At 35.5% G+C, this 18,033-nt stretch overlaps 1 protein-coding gene across 7 annotated transcripts in view; it reads left to right on the top strand.

Moving 5' to 3' along the window:
* Positions 1 to 18,033, top strand: part of LOC121327814 (dystrophin-like) — a 222,876-nt gene that overhangs the window by 44,392 nt on the left and 160,451 nt on the right. For all 7 annotated transcript variants that reach the window (XM_041272024.1, XM_041272029.1, XM_041272027.1 and 4 more), the window contains exon 8: positions 14,785 to 14,902. In XM_041272024.1, coding sequence (XP_041127958.1) covers positions 14,785 to 14,902 — 118 coding nt within the window. The remainder of the gene's footprint in view (positions 1 to 14,784; positions 14,903 to 18,033) is intronic.

Below are 18,033 nucleotides of genomic sequence, written 5' to 3'. Positions count from 1 at the left end.
CATTCTTTCATTGGATTTCTAGGAATGCAAAATGGATTCCAAAATTTGAAGTGTTAAAAAAATTAAATAAAGAAAAATAATTTTTTATCATTGAGAATGAAAAACATATTCAACGCAAGTATAAACAGAGATAAGCAAGCTGGCATCCTTCCTCACAGAGCACTCTCCTTGCACTATTGCACTACTATTATTGTAGATACAAATGAACTTAATGCTAAATTGTTACTTCTTTTCTCTTGTTGTATTCTAGTAGTATTTGCACTTACTGTAAACTACAATGTATTTAAATATGTTTTTTGTACTGCAGCCTTGTATTATCCTATAATAATAATAATAATAATAATAATAATAATAATAATAATAATAATAATAATAATAACAACCAATCCCTCTTGTCATAGATATAGTGTCCCCACCAGTTCTGACCAAAAGAAATTTCAGAAGCTCTTATTCATTTTGACAAACACCATGTTTTCTGGACTGTCTTTGAGGACATTGCAGACAGATACATCCATCCATCCATTATCTGTAACCGCTTAATCCTGTGAGGGTCACGGTGAGCCAGAGCGTAACACAGCAGACACAGGTCACAAGGCGGGACTACCCCCTGGACAGGACGCCAGTCCACCTAGCCAGTTTTGTGTATGATTAACTAGAAAGAGCTTTGAAGAGCTTTGTTAGGTAAAAGTAACTTACAAACTAGTATGTTACTTTTTTTCAAATTCAAAAAGCTTCAAATAAATAACTGAGCATGTTAATTTAAGATAGCTTTGTGGTAAATTGGCTTTGTTGGTGAAATATCGTGTGTTAATTCAGTTTTATTTGTGAACCAATTTACCTTGTTTTATGTCCTGAGCCTAGATTTTTATTTATTTATTTTTTTTTAATTGCGCTTGTGTGGCAACTCAGCCAATTTGTAACATATTCGTCTACAAATTACACTGAACAACCATATCTTGAGAAGAGTTGCCTAGTGTATGTTACTTATATTGTCTTGTGAATATTGTCATTGATTATCTGACAATGTAAGATTTTTCCAGATTATATTTTTTAAGGAATTTTGAAAAACTCAGGTCAAATTATTCCAACATTATAGAACACTGTTTACGTTGATATATCGTGTTTACATTTGTTTTAGTATTTTTATAGTTCTTGAAGTATTGTATAATATTCTCTAGAGTGTCCTGAACCAAACATATATATATAGAGAGAGAGACACACACACACACACACACACACTTATATATATAGTCTAACTTCACTATAACGAACCCACTTTTTTTAACGGTTCAAGCAGCAAGAACCATTTTTTTCAATTGAAATTAGCCCTATAGAGTAATCATTTTTATATAATCTGTCCGGATAAAATGGCAGTGACTGACACTGAACTTTCTCCAGTGTGAATGTGTTATTCTCTCAGTGAAAACAAAGACCTTGGTAGGCTAATTCGAGAATAAGGCTGATTCACAGATAACCTATTATAGTGCGAATTGTGTGTGACGTATGCAACTGTTGCCATCTTCACACAAACTGCAACCATGGCAACAGGTGTGAGGAGGTAACAAGATTGAAAGAGCGTGCATTGAGAAATGCACGAAAAATATGAAGCAATCTACGCTGGATATGTTTTTCAAGAGAAAAGGCACATAATTACTGTATTCAGCATGTAAGTGTACTTTTATATATATATATTTTTCATTTCTTTACTGGTTTCTTTTAAATATACAATTTAAATGTGGATCAGTGTGGAATTGTCTTGAAATAACTACTGTGTGCTGTATAAAGATGTTCAATTTAATCCGTCATTCTGATACAGCAAATCGCTAAACCCTATTATATTGAACAACCTGATATAACGAACAATTCCCCAGGTCCCAGGGTGGTTCGTTATAATGAAGTTAGACTGTATTTTTAAGTTTGTACAAACTGATTTTTGTACAGAACAGGTGTTAAGATTAATCCAGCTCCAGGTTGGACTGTTCCTTTGCAATTAAATGAGTGCAGTTTCTGTTATCAATTACAATCCTAATCAGGGCTGAACAGTATCACTTAGGTGATGGTGCATTCCCTTCACCATGAAGACAGCATGTCTTCCTTTAACAATAGAGGTGAACCAAAGTAACTTAGAGTTGAACAGGCTAAGACAACAACTAAATAGTCAAATGGTCAAGGAGAACAGACAAAAGATGGATGAGGCTAATCACAGAATAGCAACCAGAGGATCAAGAGAGAAATACGATTGCACATGGGATTTTTGCTGCTTGTGTGCACACTGTTATCTTAAGAATGCCCTTATAAAAGACATGGAAGTCTTAATTATTTCACACAATATGAAAATGTTAATATATTAAATGAATAATGCATGCAATGCCCATTTGTATATTTCTGAGAATCAAGCAGATGTTCAGATTCAATCTGGCTTGAGTACAGACAGGAAGTTGTGATTTTACTTAATTTCCATGGATGAACCAGAGATCATCTCTTGTGATTTAAAGACTGTAGATAGCTTTATCTCGAAAATGGAAGAGATCAGTGATGATAATGGGCATTGCAATCCACCTTGCTAGTTTAATCAGCCCAGGGCAGTAATTACATCATTTGTTTGTTTTTTTTGCAGAAACTTGGCATCTTAACAGCAAATATGGCAACTTCAGTATGTTGTTTATGCTACATATACTATTGTGCTATAAATATGTTGAGATTCTACTTTATTGAATCAATTGTGGGTTGCCTTTCTAGGCTGGAGTGGCTACAGGAATCCCAAATATTTTTTATACCCGAAAGGCAGCTTGAAAGGGTGTTCACTGAATTCTTAATCAGTGTGATACTGTTTTCAGTGATTTTCACTTGCTTTCAGTTCAGGTGTCAAGAGCTCAGTTCCAAGGTACTGAATAACTGCATTTTTTTTTTGTTGCTTAGAAATATCTTTACAGTTATACCAATTTTTATGTGAGAGCTGGAACTTTGTTGATTTGTTTTTAAGGAATGAGGGCTATTATGGTAATCTTCATTGTCATTTACTAACACTTTACATGAGAATAGAAGTCAGAGAGACCTAATTTAAAGGGTTACCAAGTTGAGGCAGTCCTCGCACTTACGACGCAACACGACTTTCAGGAACCAATTGTAAGTCGAAGCACATTTTCCCATAGGAACAATGTTATAAATTGGGGTTACATTCCTGACTCTTCGGCCAGACAATATAGTTTTACAAAAATGACCCGTTATATTGTACTCATGCAAATATTTGTTAACTCTTTACACTCAGCCCGGTGGTTACACACATATTACTCAGACACCTACCTGGCTTGTTTAAAAGTACAGACTAGGGGCTTCCCATTGACGTATTCAGTGTGTGTATGCAATACTCCTAGCAGGAAATACGATGGCCTGAAGTTAAACCCCTCATCATGTGACAGAGTTCACAGCTTAGGTTTTGTTTTGAGTCCATTGCTTTTATCAGTCATTAAGGGCAAATACCACGGCAGGTACTGCGGTTCGGACACCAAGCACACGCACATGACGCATGGCTCAGGTCTCACCGTGTTGTAAATGCCATATCGATGTCGTAAAGTTGAAGCAGGGTAATAATGCAAACGACTCGTAAGTGCCGTCCGTCGTAAATCAAAGCGTCGTAAGTCGAGGACCATCTGTATTGTAAGTGTACGCTGGAAATAGTGGCACTAACATTAAAGTAAGGACTTGAAACTTGAATGTACATTTTGTGGCCACATCCCCTAATTAATATTTATTGATGGTTGGGCAAAGCACATTGTTGAGGTTTTAGTGTTCAGTAATGCAATACTCAGAAAAGACAGGTTTTCAGAATAAACCAATGTCAAGCTAGGCTGGTCACTGAATAGAGGGCTTGCTGTGCAAAAATGAATTAATAAATTAGGTTTTTGGTTTTTGGGATTATCAAAGCCTATTTAGGTCAGCCTAAATTTTGAATCCCATGCAAAAAGCTTAACCGTAAGCCTATTATAATTCTTTGGTCTTTCAAGAAAGATGTCAGGAATACATTTGGGTTTTGCAGGGGTGGGAAGCCAAATTAAGAAATCCGTAGTGTGTAGCCTGGTAGAGAATGCCCATAGATGTATTTTATAAAGTTTATTTCTGTAATATTAATTGTGCCTCAATACAAGCACCATATGGAATTGGAATGCTTTATATTTCTAATTAATAAACATGCTCATGCTAAGAATGATTTTGTGAAAAAAAGTAATACCTATACTTGGATTTGGTGTACAGGCATCCTGTAGTCAGGGCCACATAAGTATCTTTCATTGCTAGTTGTAGAGTAGAATTATGGGTCAGATGTGGCTGTAGTGCCCAGGCATGTGGAGCACCAAACTGTCGTCCCACATACCCAATTGTAGTACAATCCTCAGCTTCATCATAATTTATTAAGTGGTAGAAAAAGCGGAGAAGGGGAAGGCTGACAGTCATAATTTCTCCTCCGCTGATGGGGTATACATAATTAAATTTGAACTGAATTTAAATTGAAAGAAAACAAACTAAATATCAAATTAAAATGCATGTTTTCACATACTGTATATGTATGACAGAAAGTACCCAAGTGTCGGATCGGGAGCATTTCAAACAACTCCAGAGTCCAGAGTGTTGACATTCATAACTTCTTGAAGTCATTTTAAAAGGCTCAACTTGTTACCCAAAGGTGGGAAGTGGTCTCAGCTTAACAAACCTTGGATCACCCAGATCTGCTTGATGAAAGTTTAATTAACAGCAACCAACTGCCAGGAATGCGGGAGGCAAAATACACAAAAAGGCATGTAAATCAGATTGAGAAGACGTCAATATCGATGTCCTTTGTGTTGATATACGTTGACTCTTTGTGAGAGCAACGTCAACTAACACTGAGAAATGTGGTGAATGTTGAATATTGAGGGAAGCATACATTCTTGTACTATGCCAAATTAGCTACTCTTAGTTGACAAAAGCTTTGAAGTGTCCTGGAGATACAGTTTTTGTTAAGTTTAAGAAGGTGATCTTGCCTTCCTGTCACAAAGACTTTGTCACACTTCCATTATACAATTCTTTCAAATGTAGGGAAAGAATCCAATAATACCAATAATGGAAGGTATCTGTCTTATCAAGGTACTCTACATATATAAATTAAACATATTTTACTAAAATGAAATGTCAGCGTATGAGCAGAAAATTGGATTGTGTTATATTGGTCTTAATAAAATGCATTAAGGATATATATATATACACACATACACACACTGTATACTAGCGGTCGCCACGAGTACCCGAAAACCTGGGTACCAGTCGTGTTTTAAATTCTGCAACGCTACCCGGGTTTTGAATTTATTATTAATAATTATTATTATTAATTTGAGAATTTCACAATACGACAGTACAGTTGTAAGCGCCGGTCTCTGGCCAGCGTAATAAAGACAACTTTAAAATGTTTAATCTACAACTGTATATATACCTATAATTATATATATATTATAAAATAATTATATATAGTATAATATAGTATACGCAGCACAAGGCAAGCAACTGAGTATAACAAAAAAATGTGTGGACTCACTTGATATTGATGAATCCTGAATGATTTGTACAAAAACTCGGCCCCTCTGTCTTTTTCTCCAGCAAAGTGGTCGATAACAGCATCATACCGGAATGGATTTTTTAATAGAGTCTTAACAATCCCGTTTTCCATCGCAATAAGAGCAAGACAGCTTGAGCTTTCCTGACCTGCTGTATTCCTTGAATATGTTTTGATTCGCTTTAGGCAAGAAAAGTTACGTTCAACAGCTGATGAAGATGCAGGAACGATTGCTGTAAGATACATCAGCGGTAAAGGTGGCACATGGCAGTGAGAATACTCGAAGGAGCTTCCTTTTTGATAAGGCCGTGAGTCAGGCACACAGACCTGGAACTAAAAGGAAAATGTAAAGGCAAAAATAAAAAGATCATTGATAACATTAATATTATCAGGGAGTCAGTAAGCGGTTCAGCTGCCTGACCTTTAAATAGAAACTTTTTGTTTAAGTTTAGGTAATACTCCAAAGAGGGAGTTAGGTTTGATTTAGTTTCTTTTTTTTTTTTTTGCCCTCTGTATAAAGAAACAGTTTTACCTCTGTGAAAGGACACTGCTAACATTAAACATACCGAGATACAATGTGGAAGATCCTGAACTGTGTTCAAAGTACACACCAAGGACAAGCTTTGTCCTGTTACTATATATATATATATATATATATATATATATATATATATATATATATATATATATATATATATATAATATCTCTGTATTTTACAACCCTTGATATGCTGATCTTCCAAACTGAAAACAATGTACCTGAATATTTGTTTGGTTTTACTAATACTTAATAATCCCTTGATTGATAGGTCCCAGTTTATTGTCTTCATTTTCTTACATTTCTCTGCACGAGTACAACACAAGCAGATTTGGTCTTGAATATATGTTTAAGGGCATTCAAAATATAGACACTTAAGCCTTCAAATACAATATGCTTTTGAATTTCAATTGCTGTTTCATAAAAGTCTTTGGAGCAGCACTGAAATGAAAAATGGTGTATGTACTGGGGAGGCACACCTCTTAGTGTAAATTCAATCAGGAATTAAATGCTAGTGTGTGCAAACATTTCCCTGGCTGGTGCAGAGGTAATGGAGCATAAAAGATGCAGATATAGTTGGAGGAAATATTGCAGAAACCTTTCAGGGAAACAGCTCTGTCTAATGAACTTTGCATTATTATCAACTTATGATGGGTTAAACATGGATTAAAGATGGTAATAACATATACAAAAAACAAACAATATATATGTGTGTGTGTGTGTGTGTGTTTGGGTGTGTGTGTGTGTGTGTTTGGGTGTGTGTGTGTGTGTATTCCAGCCAGGGACATACTGTACCCCCCACGACTGTTTGTTTTTCCAAAAGCACTGAACCATTTTTGTGATAAATCTGTAAACATTTTCAACTGGTCATTACGAGCAACTGCACCATATTGCTGATTAGGAGTAATTTGCAGGTCACAAAACATGACAGGTTTATACCACAGTAAGCATGGTTCAGCTTTGTTGTGTCAACTGAGATTTGACAATTCAAAGAAAATTATATTGATATTTCCGGAAATTATTTCATTATTGAGTGTGTGGAATCGTGCAGTCAGTGATCAGAAATCAATATAAAGGGATACTGGCCAAATCTCAATTGAATGCAGTCTATTCTGTTGAGAGAGAAGTGCATGACAAAGTTTTAAATGAAAGCTTACAGGAGATACATATTATACGCTTGCAGTTCAATTATAAACTTTAAGAAGTTTGTATCCAACCTAAAGCTTAGGCCCTGGATGTGATTTTGCAGAGTACCTGGAATTCTTAAGTAAATGTGCAGTTTGCATTGCTCATGCTTTGACACATCATAGGGTACGTTTGCCTGCACAAACATTTGAAAGCGATAAAAAGTAAAACAGATCTGTTGTGTCAACTGTGTCACATGGCCTCTCTTGATTAGCTGGCAAACTAACTTACATGTCCTAATATTTACAAAGAACCCTATTCACAAAGCATATACCACTGTGCTAAGTTTGCACCATCTGTTGTAAAGCAAAAATCAAGCTGCTGATTTCAAAAAATTGGCAATAAACAACTAAGGTGCTATAAGGTGAGCCTTCTTAAATGAACCTCCTGAATTTTTTCTTTCAAACTTTTTAACGTGTGATGTGTTGTTTTCTTTTAGAAAAAAGCAAAACAGGTGTTAGTTTAGTAGTATTATTATTAATTTGGCAGACTCCTTTATCCAAGGCGACTTTCAATGTTACAGGGCAGTTCAGGGTTACAATGCAAGATTAATATTTAAATACATTATAGTTTACATTAAGTGCAAACAATACTATTAAAATGCAATATGAAGTAGGGTGCAACAAGTTAGGATCACAACATGTTGTTCCTTTGCAGTAACAGAGCACAGCAGATATAGCCAGGGGCAAGTCCAAATCTGTGGCAGCAAGGGATCTAATTCACTAAAAAAAAACTCTCTGTCTCATTGGTCTTTCTTGTCTAAATATATTGAGCACAAAGCAGCAGCTGCGCCCTTAAGCTCATCATCATGTATAAGAATGGGATAAGAATATTACAGTATTACAGGAGATTATCAGTAGATTGTAGGAGATTATATTGTGAGCCAGATTGCCTATACTAGCAAACATTGCCCAGACCGTTCAGCACATCTCAAGTCTTCCTTAATATTACAGGCGTACCTTTTGAATGGGTATTCAAGGCTTTGGGATCAAGGTTGTAGATGTAGGGAAGCATCAATAAATATTGCTACTTTATGCATTATCCTATACTTGTTCTCAATGGTTCCCTGAAGCTAAAAGCTAATTAAATTTAGCTCTGGGTGTTGTTAACCCAATAGGTATTATGTAGCTCACTTACCACTGGACTGGAATGCCATAGGATTCATTATTTCTATGGAGAGTACATTGTCTTGGTGTGGTGTATATTAAACTGTTCCATTTTAGATTCCACCACTAAGTTCTGGGACTTGTGCTTCATCTTCATTTGATTTATTTATTGGTTTTTGTTATTCTGGTAATTGCGTTTACAGGCTCTCTAGGTTGGCAGCAGACTGGCACAATAAAATGTATAATGGAATAAATGTAATAGACAAAATACAGTGAAGTGCAATAAATAAAGCCCATGCATTTTTAGCATAGTCAATAAAAACTTCAGTTTCTCAAATCTACTTGTACCTGCAATAAAAACTTTAATGTCAACTCTAATGTGACTGCTTATGAAGAAGCAGGGATAAAATATATTCTGAAATAAATATACCAATATGAACACAGTTCACACTTCTATATAGAGTGAATGTGTGGTTAGAAGTCATAGTTGTGCAATGTGCAGTTAGTCAGCATATACTGTATCAACCTCAGCTTCTTTCTGATAAGTAAAATCCTCAGTTTGGGGACCATCCCTTAGAGTTGAGAATTCATGTTCTGTATGCGAGACATGTTGATAACTAACACTGCAGCTAGTTCAAGTTATGAGGTAGCTCCCTATTTTTACAACACCACTGTATTGTTCTGACCTCATCTTTTGTCTGTCTCTTAACTAGTGTATTTTTTAAATGAAATTCACTTTGAAACTGGCATCTCCTGCATCCTAATCATTAATTTTAATTCTGATAGATAAAAAAAAAAAAAAAAAAAAAACTATTACAGCATTTCTGTTGAGCCAGATAGGAACCAAGCAGACATGATTGACTTTTGGCTCGCATTTAAAAAAGATGAGTTATTTAAATTAGTCGCATTATCACAAGAAAGTGTTAAAATCATTTAAAACCATCAATGTGCCCATAGCTTTCAAGCTTCATGAATTAATTAAATCTTGCCGCAAATGGCCCTGCTAACCACATGACTATTTTTCATCCAGATTTCTTCTTAGTAAGAAATGTTTATTATGTTTCTCAATGATAAAATATTTGAGCGCAGCTATAAAAGTCTAGCAATTTCCATCAGTTCAGAAATTCATTTGCATATCATTATGGCAAGTACAGATGTAATTAATCTTGCTGCTCAGCCCCCAGAACTGTGATAATTTGCAACGGACACACGTTTTCTTATTTTGATGGTTACATATTATGCAACACTGGGAAATAACCTCTGTATTTAAATGACAAAAAAGAAATAGTGTCTATCTTTCTATAATTTACAGCTTTATGCCAAAGCACATGCATACGTTTCTATGCTGAATATCCTGAGCAGTATTAAAGGATGTTTGTTCAAGGTAAAAGCTCCAGTGGCAGCAGTGGGACAAATCAAAGTAAAATGTAATTAGACTGTGGCACAAATATTGTACTGATTCATCTGCATCGGTTAAAATCAAAGAGAAAATAAATTGTCTTGGCAAATGAGATTGTTAGTTTTCTGATATCATTTTGAAGAGTTCTTTAAGATCAGGCTAGCTGGATTAGTTAGCTCACTAAATCACAATGTCTATTTCCCATCAACATGTTAGGCTGGAATAATTGAAAGGTTTATAAGTAATACAATCTGAATGCCTGTGGGTGAAAAACAGTTATTTGGAAAATCATACACACAGTAGATCAATTCAACACATACTGCTAGGCCTGGAGCTATTCATATGCAATTTCTGTTGGAGGGTCTGCAAGTTCCATGTTGTGGGGGACTGTTTTTCAATGATGTTACATTAATATAATGGATTGATTTGTTTAACAAAAATAGTGTCAGCTAAGTTTTTTTATTTGGTTTAAATGTAAATTGCAGGGGGCTCCCGAGTGGCACACCCAGTAAAGGCGCTCCATGCAGATGTGACCTATAGTCTGGAGGTCAGAAGTTCAAATCCAGGCTATGTCACTGCCAGCCACAACCATGAGTTCCAAGGGGGTGGCATACAATTGGCCCAGCACCACCCAGGGGTAGGGATGGCTTGTTGGCCCAGGTAACAGTGAGCTGAGCATAAGAATTATTGGAGACAACTAAATTGGGGAGAAAATAATAAAAAAAAAATAATAATTGGCAACAACTAAATTAAAAAAAAAATAAAAAATTGCTGCAGCACTGGCATTCAATTGAAATTACACTTCTAGATAATTGATATTATGATATGCTAACAAATGACTTATCTGGAAACACACAGGAAAAGAATCATCATTGTGAGTAGTATTAAAAAGTCATTGTAAGATTGTCATTATTGCAGAACTGCAAGTTCATCACTGTTTTATGTGGTTTCATATTCTGTGATGCACTTTCTGTTATAATATACTGACTCCCAGAGGTAAAGCGAGGTGATGGCTCATAACCTGGGCCAATAGAAAACTGCAGAAAGTGTTTGCCGAAAATTGTGGGGATATTTAACTAACTTTTGCGGAAAATTGCGGATGGCATTTATGGGCAAATGAATACTGTAATACTCTTATACTACAGTATTTTCTACTTTATTTTATTGATACGTACAGAGAATAAGAATCAACACAGATTAAAGCTACACATAGTGGCATATGTTTCTTGAAAATGTAGTTGCATTTTGAATTTGAATGAACTCTTCAGAAGTGTTCAAAGTGTTCAACAGTTTCTAGGGTTACCTTTTGACCTCTTAAGCTTAGTGGAAAGGTATTTCAAATGGGAAGTAAAGGCTTCTTTTGAACTAGAGGCTTGTAAGTCATCGTCATTTGACAATGTAGGGATATATTTACATACTGTATGTTGAAACAATATAAAAATATGCAAATGGCTGGATGGTTGATAGTTATTTGCGGGGCATACTGTTTTTGGGCTTTCTGCTAAATAAATGCACCTGGAATTTTCTTTTGTCCTATAACTCACCTACCCAAGGGGCTCTCCAGCCTCAGCTGATCCAAATGTATTTAGTTAGAGTCTGCTGTACAGTACTTGATGTAATTTTAGACGTGATTCTGAGAGCTCTATTAAGGCCACAGGGGTACTTCTAAATCCCTTGAATGGTGATGCAAAGGGAATCTGAACAACAGGATGAATAAATAAGTCAGGACACCGCTGATATTTAATTAAAAACTACTTTTGGATCACCTTTTTTTGTGCATAAGATAGTAACTGAATCCTTGCACTCAGTATAATAACTTTAAGCAGACAGATATTAGCTTAATACTAGCGTTTTGGTGGGAATAAAAACCTCAGTACCTCTACACGTTGTATGAGCTCAGCTACAAAGAAAGCAAATACATTATGGAAACAATGAAAAGACTTCACTTTCTCCACCATCCCATGTGAGCAATTTACTCATATAAAAAAGGACAACACAGGCTGTGCATTATTGATGGCCCCCGTTATGTGGTAAAAATACATATCCATTAAAAATGTTTATGTATTGTAGAACTTAACTCAAATGAGGATGGATAAACCAGGGTCTCAGGTGAGATATCTGGAGCTACTGCCAAACAGATACTGTATATCTTTTTATACAGTGTCAAATAAATGGTCTTGATGTTAGATATGCAGCATTTGTGATTGTATTTACTTGTAGGAGTGTTTAATGGTTTTAGTGCACATACACTACACCACAATAAATGCTGTGGAGTCTTTTACAACATATAATACTCATTTTACAGTATTAGACCTGTATATGCAATCTCAAAGCACTCACCATGAATGACAGGAAGATTTTCAATCTAGCTTTGAATAGCAGCAGTGCAAGCGAGTCTCACCTATTTCTTCAGGCTAGAAGCACTAGGTGCATAATTAATAAATGCCCTGAGTCGAGGTGAAAAGCAAGGATGATTGGTAGGATGGCAGCCAATGACCTTAGACAGCAACCAGGATTTCTAGTAATACCCTAGGATTTTAGAAAAAGGCCCCACGCATTCCCCTCAGCCTTTTAGCCTGATTGAAACCAAGAAAATGAGGGCAACAAGCCAATATGCTTGAATGGGATGAAACCATATTTACAAAAAGTGACCCGCCAACACAGGCCATTTTTAATAATGCCTCAGAAAGGTGGCTACGAGGGCATTGCTTAGGAAGCCTGATTAAATGGAAAGCACCAATGCAAATGCCCTTTCAGAAAAGAAATGCTGCCGTTCCAATTACTCTGAACTCCTTTCGCTTTGTGCCTTTAATGACACCTGGGGAAAATACATCTAGTCTAGATTAAATCAAAATACCAAGTCTCCCATTTTGTTTTCTGACAACTTAATAAAAATGCTTTTATGAAAGGTTTATAACAAAAACTGAGGTATATTCCTTTAGGGCAAGATTCACTGAGCACCACTTTCAACGCTCCACCCATCCCATTCCCTCCCTGCACACAAATGCAAAATAAGACACCATGTCCCGTACTGTACGTCTGCATTGATAATGTTCATGCCAGTTTGAAATTGTTTTATAATTATTCACATGCCTACAATCAGCCTTCTAGAAAAGCACAACACATTAAACCAGGCAAATTTGCATGGAATTGCAAATAAATGGTCTAATTATAAACGTCACTGTGACCTATAAAACTACTGACATTAGGTTTACTTTTTAATTACTTTTTCACTCCTTTACTTGTTTTTACCAAAAAAAGACTAAAGTTAATGTTAATTTAAAGTGAAAGCTCCATGTAAATTGTACACAAATATACTTTTCATCCCTAACCTAAAATACAGATGGCTAGATTCTCAAAACTCAACTCCAAATTTTCAGAAGCAATAAAGTTACCAAACCAGGAATATTTACAGGCTTTATTTACAGGCTTGACAGTATAGTGCTCCTTCTATATTTCACCATCTGACTTGCACATAAAAAGGTGAAATAGTGAAAATGTCAACATGGCCTCAACGTGAATTAATCCAGATCAGTGAATTATCAAATCGAGAAATATCCATAGAGTGGAAGTCTTCAATTATTTCTGTTCGTTTAAAAATTGGAATTTGTGTGTTTTCCTTTCAGAAGAAAACCAGTTTGAAGACAAAAGCTTTGATAATCTGGCCCATACACTACATACCAAAATGTAATAGACTTGCAATAGAACAGGGAAATAATGTATTTTTTTTTTATTGAATCTGCACCTAATCAATATATATATATATTATATATATATATATAATATATTATATATATATATCTATATTATATATATATATATATATATATATATAGGGTTGCCGGTAATCATTTAATCGACAACTGAGGGGTAAAATGTCAAGTGACTTTTAGTATTTTAAGGTGATCCACTATTTGAAATGTCTACAGCCTTTATTGTTCAGTCAGGGAACTCATGCGATAGATAAAATATTTATTGCAGATTAGACACGATAACACATTTATGCATATTATACATTTTTGGGTAACACATTTAATGTATAATACAGGTAACGGATTAGGTAAGATTTTAATCCCTTCCCTGACAATCACTGGACAGGTAATTACGTTGTTAGCGATGAGGTAATGCTATTTCAATGGACAATTTTCTGGTTATCGACAATTAATAAGCTTGATTTGATTAACTGATTAAAAGTCAGTTCCCTGCCTGAACCAGCGCTTTGCTTAATTTCTCACTAACTTTATTGCTTGAAAAACTGGGAACTTAATAGCATTGCTGTTGTGTCACTCTTGAAATAAAGACCCTTTGATAATTGGGCCGATAACTAATACCTAAACATCTCCCCAATAGAATTAGAAACAGCAACAGAGGAAACTTTGCTTTCCTTTGTAGGTTTATGGAAATGGTCAGGTTAATTTCCCATATGTTAATTTGACAAAAGGTTGCGCCGCAGATTAATGATTATGGGCTTTTGCTTTGTCACGAATGTTTAATGTGGCTTGTTTTGGCTAATGTTTCTCAAGTTAATGGATTTGGGGCAGCAATAATCTTTCACAAAACAAACATTTATTGTTACTTCTATAGTTACAGTAGCTTTTAAGAGACAGCAGGGTTAAAACAGCCATGCTTTTAAGTCACCATTGATTTATGAGTGCATTACAGCACATTAAAAATGGTGGTTTGTTTGTATTTTCTTTTCTTTTTTTAAGAGCTCAAACTGAAGAAGAATTGTAGCGTTTTATGGAAAACAATCGCAACACAGCACCAAACATTAATCATGTTTTGATAGTGTAATTAATGTTTTCTTGAGCAAACTATTTACATAACGTATAATACCGGGAGGGTAAAGTACTGTGAGTGTACAAATTATACTCTAAGAAACAAGCAGGGTTAACAGTACTGTGTTCTCTACCCAGGTGTTGATTTGCCAGTGTTTTAATGGGGTCACTTTTGCTTTTCTCCTTGTTCTTAACAGGCCACTCTGCAGGACCTAGAGCAGAGGCGTCCTCAGCTGGAAGATCTGATTACTGCAGCACAGAACCTGAAGAACAAGACCAGCAATCAGGAGGCTCGAGCCGCCATCACTGACCGCAGTAAGTACCACTGCTGCAATACTCTGGGAAATTAGGAATGGGTACCACAGCATGTGAATTGTAGGAGTTTTTTGGGTTGTGCTGAAATATAGAAACAAGTTTTTCATTCAGTACAGTTCTGTATGTCAGTTGCTATGTCACATGATGCCTTTTCAGATATAAACTTGTTTTTGTTTTTTGTTGACACTGCAGTGTATAAGGGTTGTGCTTTCAAAATACTTTTAAAAGATAACAATACGGTTGATAGTTCCATAAGATACATAGCACAGTAGCCAGCCTTTTTTTTTTAAAGAAATATAGCATGTGCCTGAAGGTTTTAGATCTAAGTGAGTCTAAAGTCTAACCAGTCAGTACCATCAGCGGAGGCTGCAGTGTGATGTATCGGGGAGGAGGGGGCATGAAATCTGCAGGTGGTCAGATAGAATAATAAGGCAAAACAATAAGAAACTAGTGCCAGACAGAATGCCTGAATACTGTGTCGCATAACTGACAGACACCACAAGTGAATGAGGAATTAAAACAATATGTTTCTCACAAGACACTTGTTGTGAAAGGTTAGACAGTATAATTTGTATGTTATGTGGTGAAAACAAATTAGTGCAGATTTTTATAGTGTCAGCGATGTTCCGCCGGTAGTGCCAGATGTATGTTTAGTTTTAAAAAGTTAAATGGGTGAAACAAGAATTTTCTGAGGTAATGTTTGTGCCAGTTTGCATTGGGGTTTTTTGTTGCTGAAAATGTAGTTTGAGAGTTTACCTAGACATGTTCTATTAATTTTGATAACCTACTGTTATTGTAGACAATATTGGTTTGCGCAATCAAGTTACTGATAATTGTAATAAAACAGAATATTGCGAGAAATAATTGCGGCTTTACAGTACCACTGGAATACATAAACCAAAAACCATTATACAGGCTGAATTGAACACACCATGGCTGGAATAAGGAATAATGTACCACTGATTTGTAAACTCAAGCCAACCTTGAAATTTGAACATGGTTATAAAATTGAGCTATTTAGTAAAGGAGTAAAGTGACCTTGGAGCTAGAAATTCACTGCATCCTTAGCTGGGTTCAAATACTGCTGTATAACCAGACAAGGGTTTTTGGATGTAGGTATTTGATGAAAAAAACACCACTACACTTTGCTTTTAACTAAAATTCCTTTTTGTACTGTTATATCCTAAGTGTACAGATCCATCCAAACGTTTTCTTAGCCCCTTTAAATAACAAGGTGTTGAAGGACCAGTGATGCTCACAGTGCAGCTATGCGATTCTGTACTATCATTTAGATGATTACATCGAATACCCATATACCTCTTAACTTAGCAGATGCAGGACAATTATTACAATGTCTGATTGGTAGGCAGTTGCATGTGTAGTCTCTAGAGGTCTGTAGATAACAGATGCCTTAATGAAACTATTCAGTATGGCTTTCTGTACTCGTCTGAAAAAGATTACTTGCCTACAGTACATCCATATTTGGACCTCTCTGCGACACAGACTCTCACATTTTGGTGATTTTGGTAATATTTTAAAATAACGGTCACAAATGAACGTGCATTTAAAATGAATCCCCTTGTAATAACTTAGAAACTTAAAAAATGTATTCTGCTGGTGATATTGCAGCCAGGCGAAAGCTTGAGAAATCAAGTACAGAGAGTTTATCTTTAAAAAACTGTAGCGAAAACAGACGCTAAAAGGAATTCCTGCATGTTGGATGTTAATAAGTTATTGCATTCTTCCTTTTCATTAACCTTGGAATTATGTTTTGCCTAGTGTTAAATAGAAACATGGCTGAGACCAAACAATATTGGATGGTAAATCATTTTTTAATTCACAGACATGTTTTTTTCTTTTTTTCATGTAATGAACTTGGTGTCAACTACAAAGAGTATCTTCTACCTTCAGGTCCCCTTTTCCTTTGATCAGTCCACAGCTCACAAAGTAACGTGTGTCTGTTCGCTCCAGTGGGATTCGGGTTAGCAGAATTTCCTATCCAGAGACTCTGTGGGTTGCAAAAAAAGGAATGATGTGTAGACATGTTGGGATCACTGGGTCCCATACATGATGCTGTCTCCTGCCTTCAGCCCACAGCCATAACACCTTGTGTAATAGGGTGGAGAGTGGGCGCAAAGCGGCGACCACACATACCGCAAGCGAGCGTCTTAACCACTATACAAAAAAAATGTGCATCACTTACAGACTCTGTAATGGCAGTGTATCACACTCTTCTTCCCCTGCTCCATATACTTTTTGATTTGCAGTAGTCAATCTGAGATCTAGGTCATGGTACTAATTTAACACAAAGTAGGCCAGGCACAAACCGGTTGGGGCACAGGACATAACTTAACGTAACGTAACTTAGAGATTTTATCAGGATGTCAGGTCACCCTAGTGACCTGTGTAAAATAACTTCAATTATTAAAAATAAACTCTACCACAATTACTCCAAACCAAAATAAACAACAAATGTCTGCAGATTGAAAGTTTTATCCACAGAAAACGGGGAACATTTTTGTGGAAGAGCAGAATAACATAAGTACTCTTAGAAAAAACAATAAGCGACATAAATTTTATAAATTACCTCATCCACGTGTCCAGCACGAGATGTTAGACAGATTAGTCTGATGGCCCTCAGAATGCCAGCCTCCAAAAAAGCCAAGCTAATTTTCCACTCCAATTCTTAGTAATATAAATAAATAAAAAACACTGAAGTTTAAAATGAATTGTTAAAAAATAAACTTGGATTACAATTTTTAACAATATTGTTTTCCAGTGATATTCTTTAATTGTTAAAAATTAACACTGCTAGTTCTACAATTTCTGTTTGTTATATCACCATGTATTATAACAAATAATATCCACCAATAATATATTAAAGCTGGTACTGTCCTGATTTATATGTCTCCACAAACCTTCGATAGAATAACAGCCTTATATGCATAGTTGGGTGTACATTATTCCTTAAATTATTATTATTATTATTATTATTATTATTATTATTATTATTATTATTATTATTATTATTATTATTATTATTATATACAATTTAGAATGTATCTTTTGATTCATTCCATCACAAGTAGACATGGTCCAAGTTTATCAAAATGGGCTTTTGATAAAGTGGG

Source organism: Polyodon spathula, chromosome 15 (genome assembly GCF_017654505.1).
Source record: "Polyodon spathula isolate WHYD16114869_AA chromosome 15, ASM1765450v1, whole genome shotgun sequence".
Classification (NCBI taxonomy): domain Eukaryota; kingdom Metazoa; phylum Chordata; class Actinopteri; order Acipenseriformes; family Polyodontidae; genus Polyodon; species Polyodon spathula.
Note: the sequence above shows the minus strand (reverse complement) of the source record. Positions and strands in the feature narration are given on the sequence as shown.